We start from the raw sequence: 18,236 nt of genomic DNA, 5'->3' as shown, positions 1-18,236 counted from the left end.
CCCAGGTTAGCATGAAACATAACACACATTGGCACAGGCTGGAGACAATGTTTATACAGGGTACAATTTTTACAAAAAAAAAAACATATACAGCTACAGTTGAGGTCAAAAGTTTACACACACCTTGCAGAATCTGCAATATGTTAATTATTTTCCCAAATAAGAGGGATCATACAAAATGCTTGTTATTTTTTATTTAATACTGACCTGAATAAGATATTTCACATAAAAAAAATATATATATTTGCATATAGTCCACAAGAGAAAAATATAGTTATAAAAATAACCCTATTCAAAAATTTACATACACTTGGTTCTTAATACTGTGTTGTTACCTGAATGATCCACAGCTCTTGTGTGTGTGTGTGTGTGTGTGTGTGTGTGTGTGTTTTTTTTTTTTTTTTTTTTGTGACAGTAGTGAAATGACTCCCTTGTTTGTCCTGAACAGTTAAACTGCTCGCTGTTCTTCAGAAAAATCCTTCAGGTCCCACAAATACTTAGGTTTTTTTTTTTTTTTTTTTTTTTTTTTTTTAGCATTTTTGTGTAGTTGAACCCTTTCCAACAATGACTGTATGAGTTTGAGATCCATCTTTTCACACTGAGGACAACTAAGAGTCTCATATGCAACTATCACAGAAGGTTTAAATGATCATTGATGCTCCAAAAGGAAAAACAATGCATTAAGAGCTGGGGGTGTGAAAACTTTTGGAATTTGAAGATCAGGGTAAATAAAACTTATTTTGTCTTCTGGGAAACATGTAAGAATCTTCTGTAGCTTCTGAAAGGCAGTACTAAATGAAAAAATATGCTATTTAGGCAAAATAAGAAAAATGTACACATCTTCATTCTGTTCAAAAGTTTACACCCCGGCTCTTAATGTATATTTTCTTTCCTTTTGAAGCATCAGTGAGCGTTTGAACCTTCTGTAATTATTTCGGTAAAATAATTAACATTTTGCAGATTCTGCAAGGTGTATGTAAACTTTTGACCTCAGTATATACAGTATGTATAACAGACAGTCAAATATTTTTGCAATACAAAACCACAAAGCGGAGCTGCATAAAGAAATATGGCCATGACACACAAACATCCAAAAACACACACACACACACATTACTGTATAGCACTGTATCACATAGTACATTAAGATTTTTAAAAGGACATTCATACTTTTAATTCAACAAAGGTGCTACATTGATCAAAGGATATTAAAAAAATCCATTAAAAATATTTTAAAATTATTTAATTGTATATTGCCAAATGCAAGCCCACAAGATCAGAATCATCATCTCAATCCACCTCAGAAGCTGCACAAGGATATTTTAACCACATCTGCTCAAATTTACAGTTGTATTTTTAGCAGCGCTGCACACTTTAACAAAAAAAAATTCAGATAAGAAAAACAAAGATCATTAAAAAGTGACAACAAACACAAGTTAAGCACATTAATTATCTTAATCTATTTTTGTTTCTCTTACTTAGAGTATTTTACTTCCCTTTAATTGTATGAAACTTTTTTTCTCCAGATCGAGTCAAATTTAAATTACATTTCTTCTTGTAAAAATATTTCTTCTTTGCCAGCTTTTTTAATTTCTCGAATGTATTTCATATTTAAACTTTCTTTCTTGCGCAAATTGCTTCTGCACAGCTGTTGCAAGATGGTTATAATAGTTTCCACTTAAATGTTCTTAACTTAAACGTGTCTTCAAAAATTGGCTTGCACACTCAGGCACACACACACAAATGCATTTAAAAAATGTACATTTTGTTCATGTCCATCAAACATCACCTTATCTCTAAAGCAACTTAAATTACACTGCTTGTAAGCAAAATTAAGTGCTTAACTCAAGGTCAAAACAGGCCAAAACTGAGCTTAAAAAATGGCTAATGTTGGTTTCCCAACATTAGCCATTTTTAGGGGCAGCCGTGGCCTAATGGTTAGGGAGTCTGGCTTGTAACCAATAGGTTGCAGGTTCAAGTCCCAGGTCCAGCGGGGGAGTGAATAACCAGTGCTCTCTCCATCCTCAATTCAGGTGAGTCGTGGTTTTGAGTGAGTGCCTGAGTGAGTCCCCGGGCACCACAACAATAGCAATATGGCTGCCCACTGCTCTGAGTGTGTGTGTGTGCACTTGGATGGGTTAAATGCAGAGCACAAATTCCGAATATGGGTCACCAAACTTGGCCTCACGTCACATCCTTTCCTATATTAATGGAAATCTTTTCTAAACTTAATAGAATTTCAAGTGACATTATTTACAAGGGTAAACTATGATTTCATATGATTTTCAACTATAAAAACCATTGTGAAGTGTCCTTGGGTTTTGAGTAGCATTACAGAAAAAAAAATAATATATTATTACTAAAAGTTCGCTCTACAATAGACCTCATTTTGTCCCTCAGCTTCAGTTAAATTCATCAGACATCACACACAAGGTTTCTGTGCTCAGATTTTTGTAAACACCTTCTGCGTGCAGCATTTCAGACTGCATCGATTTTATCCTCGCACGCATTGTGGTTAATATGCCAGTTTACAAAGTGACCTTGCAGGAATCCATCATCGTTAAGCCACTGAGATAAGGCCTTCAACCGCAGGCCAGACCTAAGAAGGCCAGCTAAGAACTGACACCACACCACACTCACTTCATGAAGCCTTACTCTGAACAAAACCTCAATCACAATTGTATAATGCATCATTCAAGGATCAATTGTTGTGACAGCCTCGCTGTTTGGGATCACATCTATGTAACTGGTTGGAAAAACACGGGTTTGATAAGTGTTTAGAAGGCAAATTCTTTTATTCCTGCTTAAAAAGCTGGCTAATGCTAGTCTAGCCATATGGATCGATCAGCATGGTCTGATAAAGTGGGATGATCAAGACAGTCTTTCTAGTTAAGAAGACTTCTAGGACACAAGCACACCACCATCCAAAGCACAACATATTCTTTTCAGGAATATTCTTCTAGATTAGCATTTTCTGAAAGAAGTATCAGTGCTTGCAATGCAGCAAATTAATAGCGTTAAAGATTTAGCTAAGCTTGGGTTTTAGGCATCAGTTCTGCTTAAATGAAATGCTGAATCAGAGCTGGTTTGCTCTTGTCATGACACTCAGCCGTGTCTTGTTTTCAGTCAGTTCACAAGTATGAAAATGTAGACACTGTGAGGCAACTGAATAAAAAATAATACAAACTCCCAATACTGACTGTTTTTCTCAGAATTGCGTGATTTAAACTCACAATTGTGAAATATTGGGCCCTATCACGCACCGGCGCAATGCGGCGCCAGGCGTGACGCAAGTGTTTATTGCTAGTTTCAGCCTGACGCAGTTATCATTTTCACGTCCTGGGCCACGCCGTTTAAATAGCGAATGCATTTCTGCCCATTTGTTCGCCCATGGGCGTGCTGGTCTGAAAAGGAGGTGTGTTCAGGTGCATTGTTGGCACGTAGACTGGGCTATTGACCAACTAAAATCCTGGTCTAAAGTCAATGGCAAAATATTTTTTTAAAGATCGCGTTAGTAATATGCGCCTGTAGGCAGGTGTACAATGCACATACACTCTGCTTATTACACACACAGGGACAGCAGTGCCATGCGCTTCAGACCATGTGCTTAGATCGTTAAAATAGGGCCCATTAAGTCAGGATATAAACTCACAATTGCAAGAAATAGACATGATTGCAAACAATTTTTCTTGCAATTCTAAATTTGTATCTCGCAATTCTGACTTTTTTCTCACAGCTAAGTTTATATCTCGCAATTCTGTCTTTTTTCTTGCAATTCCGAGTTCATATTTTGCAATTCTTTTTTTCTTGCAGTTCCGAGTCTATATCTTGAATTTCTCTTTTTTCTCACAATTCTGAGTTTATATCTCGCAATTCTGACTTTTCTCTAGCAATTCCGAGTTTATATTTCTCAATTCTGTCTTTTTTCACGCAGATGCGAGTTTATATCTCATAATTCTGAATATTTTCGCAATTCCGAGTTTATATCTTGCAATTCTGACTTTTTTCTCACAGTTCCGAGTTTATATCTTGCGATTCTTTTTCTTGTAATCGAGTTTATATCTCGCAATTCTGATTTTTTACTCACAATTCAGAGTATATATCTCGCAATTCTCTTTTTTCTCGTAATTCCGAGTTTATATCTCGCAAATTCAATTCAGATTTTTCTTCTCACAAATGCAAATGCAATTCTGACCTTTTTCTAGCAATTCTAACTTTTTTTCTCACAATTCCAAGTTAATATCTCGCAAATGTTTGTATCTTGCAATTCTGACTTTTTTTTTTTTTCAGAATTGTGAGATATAAAGTTCAGAATTGTGAGATCGCAATTGTGAGTTATAAAGTCCAGCTCTGAGGGGGGGAAAAGACTGGTGTGCTCTGAAAGTTGCGAGTTTATAACAATTCTGACTTAACTCACAACTGCATGTCATGAAGTCAGAATTGCGTGATACAGACTCGAAATTCTGAGAAAAAAAGTAACTCACAACTGCGAGTTTATTATCTCACAATTCTCAGAGAAAAAAGTAAGAATTGCGAGTTTGCATCTCGCAATTCCAAGTTTATATCTTGCAAATCTGACTTTTTTCTTAGAGTTTATATCATGCGATACTAACTTTAAAACTCACAAGTATGCCTTACAATTCTGAAAAAAAAACTCAGAATTGTGAGACGTAAACTCGCAATTGCAAGAAATCCGAATTATGAGATAAAAAGTCGCAATGACTTTTTTTTTTATATTATTTATTCAGTGGTGGAAACAAGCTTCATGACAGATTAAGACCTTTATTGCATCCCATCCAATAAATAAAAAATAAATAAATAAACAAAATCCAATGATGACCATTCAAAACAAAACAATTAAAATGATCTACAAATGAGTAAATTAATACTTCGGTTTAGGGGTTTTAAAATTCAGAACATTTCAGCAATATCAGTACATTGTTGCACGCACTGTAATTAAAACATCCATTCAGCCTTCAGTTATCACCAAATCTATTCAGCCCTACCTTCACTTCTTATCATTATTTGCTGACACACATGTTGATTGGCTCTGACCTTGTGTGATAAACTAGGACAGGGTAAAATCTGGAAACCTGAACACTTTCCCTCTGCATTTTAGCACTCTTCAGACTAATGGAGGTTTTAATCTCCCATTAAATGTTTAATGTTTCATTTCCGCAGCCGTGACTGGTGCGGTACGGAGGGGGCTGATTAGACAGCAATACCAGCGGGTGCCATTAAACACGACTATTGGCCTGGTTTTAGGTATCAGAGTACAATCTGAAAACAGAGACGCCGCCGGTCTCTCAGTTGTGGAAACCGTGAAGGTCATTACTGTAATGCGCAAGGAAGCGCACACCCGTCCCGATGGATGAACCTCAGCGGAGGGAACAAGCCACAGTGGACCAAAAATGCCATTTCCGCATACGCTTAAAAAATGAGAGGCCGTCTCAGCATACGCCACTACAGGGATCATAACTGTTAGCAGGAAATAATTGCAGTAATTAGTGTTAGGCCACACATAATGAGAACTCTAATTGATGTTACAATGGGATATTACCTTAGGCCACTTCCAGCTGACCTAATAGTCTGGGTTTTGCACTCAAAAGGACAGTTTTTGAGATGTGACAGAGGACAAACGGTCCTTATAGTGACGAATGTGGGCAGCAATACGTTTAACCCTTGAATGCAAGAATGTTTCGGCAATCGTTTTTACATATATTTGGGTCTTTAGCGACCCAGAACGTATATCTACCTCAGATGATTCTCTAAACTGCCCAAGTACTATAAAACACTCCTGATATTTTAATAACAACTGCAAATTTTTTTACACATATTTCTCTATCTGTTGGAACTTGTCATATTGTTGATAATGAATACATTAAGGAATACTAAGAAGATGGGAAAAAATGAATGAGGGAAAAGGTTGTGAATGGCGTTCTGGGTTACTACATCTAAGGGTTAAATGCACAAACTTCAACGCATAAAAAAACAGAAGCCGACACAGATGGTTAGCTGATTGGTTGCACGCACGGATCTCTCATGTTTAGCATATAATATCTCTTAAAACAGTTCAATTTAAACTAGCTTTGAGAGCACACAGTCCTCAGTATACAATTAAGATCATATAAATACCAGCAATTACTCGGAGGACAGATGGCACGCACCCACACACAAATAAACGCGCAAAAAACACACACGCACAGATGCCGCCGTTCCCCCGCCATCAAACGCAGCATGCCAGCGCCCCGAGGATCAGGGTGTGTGTCAGGTCCATGGCAAACAAACAGCTGTTGGACACACGGGTCTTATTTCAGCCCTACTGTGGACCGGAGTGGTTATTTGTGAGAGACGAGCCTTGGCCCATCGCGATATCGCAGTGCCAACCCGCTGTGGGCGAGCACAGAGTCTGTCTACCTGAGACAAGGCACCAAAACACCCCTCGACACATCATCATGTGACTCTTCTGCAGGCAGTGGAGCGGCACTGTCATTTGGCTGCAGCTACACAGGAAAAAACATCATCCATATGTTCTATATTAATGCATGGTTGGCTTCTTCATTTTTTTGCTTTCTATTTTTCTCCCGACTAGGTGTCTCTCTGCTGTTTTATTCATGTGGCTGACACTGAAGAATGATTTTTAAAAGTGAGTTATGTACAGAGATGAGCAACATGTTCTTTCAATGACTAGGAATGTAATCACCCTTATGCCACTCAAAAACACAACTGTTTCTTGTGGAACACAAAAGAAGTTACCCTGCAAAATGTCCAAGCTGCTCATGAGGAAAATCTCCTAAAATGAACATATGCATTATACTCCAGGTGTTCTAAATTTATCTTGCTTATATATATATTTATACAGCAGTTCTTTCTGGTCCTTGAATCTGATTGGCTGAGAGGAGTGCAATATTCTAGTGATAGTGTAACTTCAATCGTTTCACCGTTTGTTTCACTCTGCTTGTGGTATTTCTCACAGCGAGTGTCATGGTGAATGCCAAAATCCCCCAATGTAATAATACTGTTTTTCTAAAGCAGATTTGAATTTGTGGTGGAAGGAAGTAGTTGGCACAAAAGAAGGTTTTTGAAAACACTCAATTGGTGTTTTTTATGTATTTACACACTTGTGCCATCGAACTGTTGTATAAACGTAATATCACACTCGTAGCCGTGCAATATCGCTGTATATCGGCACGCTGTGATTACTTGCAGCACAAGGCTTCTGTGGCTAAATCACAGCCATGCTAATGTACAGCCATATTGCACTGCTACTCATGTGGTATTTCTCATATATAAAATAAAAACGAAACACTGTTTATTAATGGATTTATTAGTGCTGTCAAATGATTAATCGTGATTAATCGCATCCAAAACATTTTTCTTAAATATATGCATGCATGTGTGTGCATTTAAATATATACATAATAAATATGCATAGTACATACACATATATTATGTAAACGAGAACTTATTTTTATTTTGGATGTGATTACTCACGATTAATTGTTTGACAGCACTAAGATTTATTAATAATAAAAAATTATATCTAAAAAATCTATTTAGTAATCAATTTATTAATAATAAAATAAGTATTTATTACTAATAAAATTAATTTACTTCCCACAGTTTTCTTGCAAAAATTGTCTTGCAAATATACATAAAATATACATATAAATAATATAAATATACATAAAAACCTTAACCAATTCTGAATTTACCAAAATGTACACATATATTTACATAACCAAATAAACTGAAATATTTCTGTATAAATCAGTGGGAGTGCATTCAAAATAATCACAGATAATCTCAACTCACTGTCTAACTTGGAAGGCTGATACAGTATCTGGAGTATTTGTGTTTGCTAACCACTAGACCACAGCTCCAACCACAATCGTTTTTTGTGTTTTATTACTCATACTTATCTGATCTCCCGTCTTGTTGTACAACAGAATCATGCTCTTTTAATCTCCTATTTTAGAAGCTGTTTTGAAATCAGTTACTCATACAGTGATCACAACATGGGTCCTTCATCACAGGTCCTTCATGCTCAACACTTTACAGTGCGATTTCCCTGTAGACTGAGGATATTAACAAGGCATGACACGGAAGCCTGATTCCTGATTCCAGTCCAATAATAAAGCCTTTATCGTGGCCTTGTGTTTTCCAGCAGTCTGGCCATGAACGCCGCAGAGAAGAACGTAATTAAGGAGTCACTTTGTGGCTCTCGCAGAGAGAAAGCGCTTCTAAGATGTCAATTGCACGGTTAGTTAGTCGGTCTGGGGAAATGCTACGCTTCCTAAATACGAAAGAATCGCTCTGGGATTTGCCTGTGTCTGTATGTGTGTCCACACATGTGTGGTAATGTGTGTGGGCACTTCTGTGTTTGCATGTATGTGTGAATGAGAGTCAGTGTGACTCCCTGTATATTCATGCCGTGCATGTGAGAGTGTGTATCTGCCTTCCTCTTGGTGTCCATGTGTTCGCATTCCCTACAAGTTTGATCTGTGGGATGTAAATTTAAACAGTGGGAATTAAACAGCTTCAGTCGATTGCTGTAATGTGAGAATAAATATCCATTCATTGGACACACCGTATCAACTGGTCTCTGTTTGTCAGCATGCTATAATTTGTCTGTCCTCTCTTTTAAGTCCTTATCCATCACCATTTTTTTCAAGAACCAGAATGTCATAGTAACCACTAAACAACCCCACTGCCACACCCTAGCAACCACTAAAACACCCTAGCAACCCCATTGAAATAGGTTAAAACACTTTACAAAACAAACTACAACACTTAGCACCTACTAACAAAACCCTAACAACCCAACAACATGCTAAAACACCCAAAACACTTCAGAATCCACACTGCAGCAACTTGGCAACCATCCAAAATACTCTAGCAAGTGCAACAGGCTAAAAACCTTCAAAAAACTCCCCTGCAAAACTCCAGCAACCACCAAAGCCACCCTTACGATCATGCAGCAACACGATAAAACACTAAAGCACTTTGGAAACCAAATAAAACATTCTAGGAACTGCTTAGAAACATGTTAGAAACTTTAACAACCTCACTGCAACACCCTAGTAACCACATAGTAATATGTTAAACACACTAACCACTCTGCAACACCTTGGCAACCACCCAAAAATATACTAGAAAGGACTTAGCAACATGCTAAAAACCTTTACAATCCCACTGCAAACACAAAACACTAACCACACTGCAACACCTTGGCAACCACCCAACATACCCTAGCAACCACTTAGCAACATGCTAAAAACCTTAACCATCCCAATGCAACACCCTAGCAACCACATGCTAAAAACTTTAACAATCCAAGTGCAACACCCTATAGCAACTACATAACAACTTCCTAAACACTCTAACCACCCTACAACACCTTGGCAACCACCCAAAATATCCTAGCAACCACTTAGTAACATGCTTAAAACCTTAACAACACCAATGCAACACCCTAGCAACTACATGCTAAAAACCGTAACAATCCTTGTGCAACACCCTAGCAACCATATAACAACATCCTAAACAACCACTTAGTAACATGCTAAAAACCATAACAACTCCAATGCAACACCCTAGCAACCACATACTAAAAACTTTAACAATCCCTCTGCAACCACAACCACTCTAACCACTCTAGGCACCTTACAACACCTTGGAAACGACCCAAAATAACCAAGAAACCACTTAGTAACATGCTAAAAACCTTAACAACCCCCATTCAACACCCTAGCAACCACACTGCAACACCTTGGCAACCACACAACAACATGATAAACACTCTAACCACCCTACAACACCTTGCCAACCACCCAAAATACCCTAGCAACAGCTTAGCAACCACACAACAACAATCTAAACACTCTAACCACCCTACAATGCCATGGCAACCATCCCAAATACCCTAGCAACCACTTAGTAATATGCTAAAAACCTTAACAACCCCAATTCAACACCCTAACAACCACCAATACCACCTTAACAATGACGAAGCAACATGCTAAACACTCCAACCACACTGCAACACCTTGGCAACCACACAACAACATGCTAAACACTAACCACCCTACAACACCTTGAAAACCACCATCAAATACCCTAGAAACCACTTAGTAACATGCTAAAAACCTTAACAACCCCAATGCAACACCCTAGCAACCACATAGTAACATGCTATACACTCGATCCATCCTGCAACACCTTGGCAACCACCCCAAATACCTTAGCAACCATATAGCAACATGCTAAAACACTAAAAAAACACTTCAGGACACCTTTGCAACTGCACTACAAACCCTTGGCAACCACAAAACAGTATTAGCTTATTAAAATATAAACATAAACTTTTTTTTTTTCATTTCAAACAGTAGTTGTTCACCTGGCTCATAAGGCAACTAATGCATATACACATGGCAATAGGGAGGAATAATTAGCATAGAGTAAAAAGTTGCAGCCAGACACTGCTGCGAGTTGATTCCTGCGGAGCCAGTGACTAAGATGCACAGCAGCGACGCGGCACCGCCTGCGAAAACAGTCCCTGGCCTGGATCCCCGGCCTCCCCCCCTCCCGGTATGTGCTGCCACACGCCTGTGATTACTCCTAGTGTGAGATTGGCTGGAATTAGCCGTGGTGTAATTACTCCTGATGTGCTGCAGAGGGATCAGCCGGAAAATGCGGTTATTCCCACCAGTGTGGAACGGGAATTAGGTGAAGTGTGGCGCCGCAGAGGTGTTGCACTACATATGTGTGCGTGAGGTGGTCGAGGCGAGAGGGAACTGGCCCATCTGTGTGATTAGATGGAGAACAACACACCATTAGAGGTCAGGGGCTCCAAGGCTCTCAGCCATAGCAGGTGAGCCAGTGGATCATTACAATACGACGTGTTCCCAAAACAACTCTAGAGAGAAAGCGGTAAAATAACATTGGAGGAACCTAAATTAATTACCAAATTACCAAAACACAATTTTCAGTTTCGGTTTTCTACAAAACTTTAATGTTAGTTTTGTTGTTTTAGCAGCAAAAGGCATTTCAATGCATCACTAACAGTAAGAGTAATCATTCTCAGAAAGACGCAGCAAACAGATGCAAAAACAGCTGTGGTTAGCATCATTCCCTCATCTAGATAGGAGTGTGTGAGCATTAGTGCTGTAAAATGTCAAGCTTTGATGTGCACGCGCTCGACGCACGCTTTTGAGATTGCGGGTGGTGTGGATGTGAGAGAAAAGAAGATAAGGAGATGTAAATGTCAAGTGCTCTGCCGAGTGAGGGCTTTGATCCCAACCGGGATCTGTGTACCTGAGATTACCCTCCTCTTCATAGCACACACCCGCTCTGCCGTGACCAACAGACCTAGGCCATGGTGGTTAGAAAATTGTGAGAAAGCCATCCGCAGTGTTGGAGCAGCGACAATGGAACTGTAGCTCCAAGACAATTGTAATTTGAAGCTGTTAAACCACAGTGAAGATACTATTTAGAAAAAGTAGTTAGCTTAATACATGCTACTCTGTAATGACACAATGCATGATTTAATCAAGCTGCATTTTTGCTGGCACAAAAATAATGAGGAGTTCTGAATGAATGACTCTCTGAGGATGACAGTGCCACTTCAAATGCTAAATATGTACTAAATATAACAGAAACTACATTACCAAGCCAAAACTAATTCAACATATTGTTCATTGACTTAGATGAATTAACCTTTTTTTCTGTCTTCATTTACATTGTCTATCCAATGATGAATCATACTTTACAACGCTACATTTGAGAAATAGAACCATTTAGTATGAAACCAATCAGCGGAATAAATCAGACTTTCCCAGGCTGCTATGCAAAAGTTTGGGGTTAGTAAGAGATTGATTATTTGATTCATTACTCATAATGTAAAAATGTTTTTTTCAAAAACAATAAACACTCTTACAGACACAAAACTTTTGAACAGTAGTGTATGAGAGAGAAAAGCTCCATTTTTCCTTCCAACATTAAAAGATCAGTTCAATTCCTGAATAAAAAATTCCTGATAATTTTCTCACCCCCATGTCATCCAAGATGTTAATGTCTTTCTTTCTTCAAAAAATTCTATACATATTTCTATATTCTATATAAATTGCATTCTCTCCTCCAACCTTAAAATCATCTGACATAGTTGTTTTAGCTTTTTTTGTAAAGAGCGTTTGACTTTCTTAGCACATTCACTTTGGGTCGGCATTTCCGCCCATCACGGGTGACTTTTCCAACATGATTACGTAATGAGGTTGAGCTAGTGCAAGATGAGCATTTGTGGTTAAAAAGTATATAATTTTGAGGAAAATGACCAATCGTTTTGCTAGATACAAGACCCTAATTCCTTGACTGGGATCGTGTAAAGCCCTTTGAAGCTGCATTGAAACTACAATTTGGATCTTCAACCTATGGCTCCCATTGAAGTCCACTATATGGAGAAAAATCCTGGAATGTTTTCTTCAAAAACCTTAATTTCTTTCGAGTGAAAAAAGAAAGACATGGACATTTTGGTTGACATGGGCGTGAGTAAATTATCAGGAAATTTTTATTCTGGAAGTGAAGTAATCCTTTAAGAACAGTCATGTACTGTTTGGTGAGGCTACATGGCTACTGGATAAGAAATAATAAATGTCTACCACAAGAGCTACTCTACACTGAAAGCCATTACTGGAAATCTTACATAACCGTTGCTACTTTTACTTCACAAAGCTGTCTAGCACTCTATTAGCATTCCCTTCCATCTCAAAGATAGCTGCTCAGCCTGTGGAGAACCCTGAGAAGTATGTGATTTGGAATCTGCCATCTTTCCTCACAGAACTTTTTTGGACCCAAACACACATACACTCATCCGACTTAAAGTTTGAAGTGCCCCAAGCAAAGAACAGCCTGTGCGCTACAAAAAAAATCAGACTTAATATATAGAATGATCTCTTATTAAAAAAAGACGACTTTTTATTAAAAAGACAAACCAAAGGCATCAGGCTGACAGATTTTTTTTTTTTTTACAAAAACCTTGCTAAGAACACTTTATCAGGGCATACCAGTGGGGAACAAAACGAGGGCGGAAGAAGAGCAACTCTTTTTTTATTAAATCTGTTCCTAGCCAGACATGTGGATATCAAACTAAGCACAGCCGCTTTAGTTCTCCTCTACAGGGGGATAGAAACCAGGTAAACCCTTCTTTATCTGTCAAACGACACAGGACACAAAGAGAAAGAGAACAAGAGCTCTGGAATTCTCGAATCAAAGTAACAGCTCGCTCAACCGAGCAAACAATTCAAAGGAATCGTATTGTCTATCTTGTTATCTGGAGTTACCACAGGGTGGTCTTTTCTTCTGGCAAAGCTCTACATATTGAAAGGTCTCTCCTTTTCCGGTTGAAGACCCCAAGAAATTCTTTCATGTTTTGATGTATTGCCTATTAAAACAGGAAGTGGGAGGGAATTATTGAAGGCTTAGCCAATAAGCTTTAGACCTGTACCAGAGCTGACAATTTACCATTAAGATAAACAGGAATAAATTGCTTTTTTCAGGTATTACAGACCTTATGTTATGGTTGAAGATCAACAGTATAGACACACTCTAAAAAATTGGGTCCATTGGGTCATTTTATTGGGTTATTTTTAAAATTTTTACCCAGGTGCTAGGTCATTTTTTTAACCCAAATGTTGGGTTCAACTTGTTGGTCATTTTATAGGGTTATTTTTAAGATTTTGTACCCAGGTGCTGAGTACACTCTTAAAAATAAAGGTGCTTTAAAAGGTTCTTCACAGCGATGCCATAGAAGAACCATTTTTGGTTCCACAAAGAACCATTCAGTCAAAGGTTCTTTAAAGAACCATCTCTTTCTTAACTTTTTATAATCTGACGAACCTTCTTTCACCACAAAGAACCTTTTGTGAAATGTTAAAGGTTCTTTAAGAAACCATTTAGATAAAAAGTTTCTTTTATGGAATCTAGAGCACCTTTATTTTTAAGAGAGTAGTTTTTCTGTAACTAAATTGCTGGGTCATTTTTAACGCTGTTTTTTTTTTCCTACCCAACTGCTGGGTTAAGCCTGTCTCTGATGAAAAAAAACCCAGCTGCTGAGTTAGTCAGAGCGGAGGCTTTTTGAGTCCTCTACAGGAGAGAGCGGTTCTCTGGTGCACTTCTTCAGCGAAATAAAGGTCTGTATGCATTTTATTTCATTTCTGAAGTCTTTACTGTGCTATAGATTATCTTATTTTACGCAACAAACAAGGACGAGATGTCAGTTAGCTGTGTTAGCAGTGCTCACTTCGCATGATGGAAACGCCTTTTGCCTTGCATAAAATAAATGGATTTTATTTGTTATAGTACTGAGTTGAATTTAATTTGATGTTAAAATATGTGCTCTACTGTCAGTACTGTTTGTTTATGGGCAGGTTTTGGAGTCAGTCACACCATCTTTTAGCTATGAGTGAAACACAAGTCCGTGGTCTGAAGTTCGCAGTTACCCCAGCGAACAGCAGCCCTTTATCGGCTCAGACTTTGGCAACACACCGGCACTATTTAATTAGAATTAGGGCTATTTGGTTATAAAGCGATTACAGAGAACGGTTGAATACACTAAAATCAAAATGCTACTTGTTACATTATGTCTAAAATGCTTGTTAAACATGTTTAAATGCATGTAATATTGTAAATTATGCTGTATTCACCCAAATAAATTAAATTTGTCTTGTATTTAATGTGTTCTGCTTAATAATAAATGTTCAATTTTTTGATTATTGCTGTTGCCTCTTGTAATTTTGTGTTCCAGTCCATTTTAAGCCAACAATATAATAATTTTTAAACAATAGTTGACTTAAATAAAACAACCCAGCATGTTAAAAACATTTAACCCAACCAGCTGGGTCAAAATAACCCAGCATGTGTTCTGTCCAATATTTACCCCACGCTGGGTTGCCAAATTACCCAAGTTGGGGTGTTTTTAACCCAGCATTTTTTAGAGTGCAGGAGGAGAGACATATTATTCTAGAGAGCATTTGATTGGACAAAAATCTCTGTAGTGCAAAACTTTTACAAGTAAACTAGGACACAATGGTCTCAACACTACTGTGCAAAAGATTCAGGTTAGTATTTATTTTTCATACATTTGACTAAAAATACAGTTAAAACAGTAATATTGTGACATAATATTAGGATTTTAAATAACTGTTGTCTATTTTAATACATTTTAAAATATAATTAAAGAAGTCCACTTCCAGAAGAAAAAATTACAGATAATGTACTCACCCCCTTGTCAAGATGTTCATGTTTCTTTTTTCTTCAGCCATAAAGAAATTATGTTTTTTGAGTTAAACATTTCAGGATTTTTCTCCATATAATGGACTGGTATGGTGCCCTGATTTTGAACTTCCAAAATGCAGTTTAAATGTGGCTGTAAACGATCCCAGCCAAGGAAGAACGGTCTTATCTAGCAAAACGATCGGTTATTTTCACCGCTAGATAAGACCCTTCTTCCTCGGCTGGGATCGTTTACAACCGCATTTGGGATTGTTTGAACCCATATTTAAACTGCATTTTGGAAGTTCAAAATCAGGGCACCATACCAGTCCATTATATGGAAATAAATCCTGAAATGTTTCCCTCAAAAAAACATAATTTCTTTATGGCTGAAGAAAGAAAGACATTAACATATTGGATGACAAGGGGTGAGTACATTATCTGTCCATTTTTGTTCTGGAAGTGGACTTCTCCTTTAACTCCTGTGTTGGCAACGCTGAATTTTCAGCAGCCATTACTAAAGGCTTCAATGTATTTAAGTATTGTTACTGCTGAAAGCAGTTGTGATGCTTAATATTGTTGTGGAAATTGTGTTACTTTTTGTCATAATGTTTCAATGAATAGAATGTTCAAAAAAACATTTATTAAAACATTAATTAATGCATCTTTCCTGAATAAAAGTATTTTTTTAATACACAACAATCTTAAAATTAAACTCAACCATTAAACTCAAACTTTTGAACAGCAGAGTAACATATATTGACTAAAAGTCACAAAAGTCTTTTTTTATAATGAGGTCTTTAAAGACACTTTTTTTCCTCTACAAAGCTATTAATCAACCTGATAAAGTCACCGTCAGACTGCTAACACAAAAACGGAAAGCATCCACCATGTTCACACGCACAAACTTGCAACACACATTAACCGAGTGTCTGACAAGCCAGCTGACAGCTGCATCATTGATCACACACACATTTTGTAGAATAACTGCATCCTCTAACTGGAGTCCCACATCCTGTACGGCAGTCTGCTTTCCTTCACTGAACCACTCGCTGGCTGCCGAAGAGACACGAGCCATTACAGACATTAATCGCCTTGATGCATGGAGTGAAGCAAAAGCATATTTTTTTTCGATTAGGGACGTTTGGTTATTTGCGCGGCAGTCTAATATGACTTAAATAAACCTGCAGTTTCATATGGAGCTCTTTAACTGAACTTCTACACACTCACTGACAGCATGCTAGTGGGGAAGCAGAACACAGCAGATAGCAGAATTAAAATCTCACTCACATGGTAGTATGCAATGGCCTCTCGATCCAGGGCTCGGCTAACCGCTACTTCTCCCGTCAGTCGGTTGATGCTGAACACACCCTTAGGGTCTTGATCTGCTCCCTTTCCCGTTAGACGGAAGATATGGTCTTCCTTCATGTCAGATGAGATCACCTATATCAAAGGAAATCAAAAATCATAGTAATGTAACCATTGAAATGGTTCAGTTACAAAAACAAGCATAAAACAATACAAATGCAAATCATTTTTACTTGAATAATTTATTAAATACCTAAATATTCATATATATTTATCATTTCTTAAGACCAATCAACCAATATCCTATATCAGCCAATAAATCCTCAAATAATTGCTCTAAATTTCAGTGTTGTTACTGTAACTGAAAATAAAACTATTTAAAATTGTATTCAGTAATCAGTAATTAATCTGAAATAAAATATTACATTAAAATGTAAATGTAAAATGTAATGTAAAAGCTTACAAATGCTGCATTGGCAAGTCAGACTAAAACTTACAATGGAAAAAAATAAAAACAAAATTAAACGAGAAAAAGAAATTAAAATGTAAAAAAAGAAAGCTAATTAAAATGATTAATGCATATTACAACATCATATAAAAAATACTAAAAGCTGTTACATTTTATATTGAAAACATAAATGACTTAATTAATATTAGTAGTATTAGTAGTATTACTAATAATAATAATAATTACTATTATTATTATTATTATTTCAACAACAACTTTTTACATAAATTATTTAATATTAATACAACACAGTATTATTATTATTATTATTATTATTATATATAATATATTAATAATCCATTATGATTTTTTTTTTAATTACTGTGACAAAACTGAAGAAGAGAACAATGATCAAAATGAATATATGCATATGTACATATGTGATATTCGACACCTAAAAATAAAATCAATATTGGTAAATCTACAAAGAAATATACAGTCAGTTGCTGTGCAGATTTTTCATTCATTCAAGTTTGTCATCCGTACTCACATGCGACTGGATAAAAGCACCAAAGTCCATTGTGTTTCATCAGTGTTGCAAGTTAGAAGTAAAGAAAACAACAAAAGTTAATTATACACACTCATAGGCAAACACAGTTATGTAATAAAACATGCACACATGCCATATATACACTCATTTGCTTGATCTCACATTTTAAATATAAATTCAGAATTATTTACTAAATGATTGTCGCTGGCAATGATGAACACACAGTGAGAAATCTTAAACCATTATATCACAGCACTCTCCAGACGATTATCTTAACTCAGTGTTTTAATATACTGAAGCATGTAAATGAGATCCATTTGTATATTACAACATCCTTTATTGGCTAGTGTGACCAGTGCTACCACCTGCAGTTCATTTGGCTTTTGTGTAAAGCATATTTTTGTGCAAATTAGATTGCTGCAACTTCCCTCGCTAATGAAAGCTCAGTTATTAACTAATGACTTTAAATACAAATGAACAATAGCCTCTTTCATGAACCCCTTTTTTGTGTAAAAGACCCTTTCTAAAAAGTTGTTTTCATCAAGCGCAAAAAAACCCCAGTGCATGTATCGAATCACAGAGGCTGCCTACCTTGAACCCTCCCATATCTTGTAATTAAGCTTAAGATGAAATATCCCATTTAGAAAATGAATCCAAGCAAAG

At 36.9% G+C, this 18,236-nt stretch overlaps 1 protein-coding gene across 1 annotated transcript in view; it reads right to left on the bottom strand.

The window, feature by feature from the left end:
• cdh13 (cadherin 13, H-cadherin (heart)) overlaps positions 1-18,236 on the bottom strand; it is a 394,548-nt gene that overhangs the window by 197,901 nt on the left and 178,411 nt on the right. Inside the window, exon 5 of the mRNA XM_051135516.1 lies at positions 16,558-16,710. Within this exon, the coding sequence (XP_050991473.1) occupies positions 16,558-16,710 (153 nt within the window). The remainder of the gene's footprint in view (positions 1-16,557; positions 16,711-18,236) is intronic.

The sequence above is a fragment of the Labeo rohita genome, chromosome 18 (genome assembly GCF_022985175.1).
Source record: "Labeo rohita strain BAU-BD-2019 chromosome 18, IGBB_LRoh.1.0, whole genome shotgun sequence".
In the NCBI taxonomy this organism is placed as follows: Eukaryota; Metazoa; Chordata; class Actinopteri; order Cypriniformes; family Cyprinidae; genus Labeo; species Labeo rohita.
The sequence above is the reverse complement of the archived record's forward strand: the minus strand, read 5'-3'. Positions and strand labels throughout refer to the sequence as shown.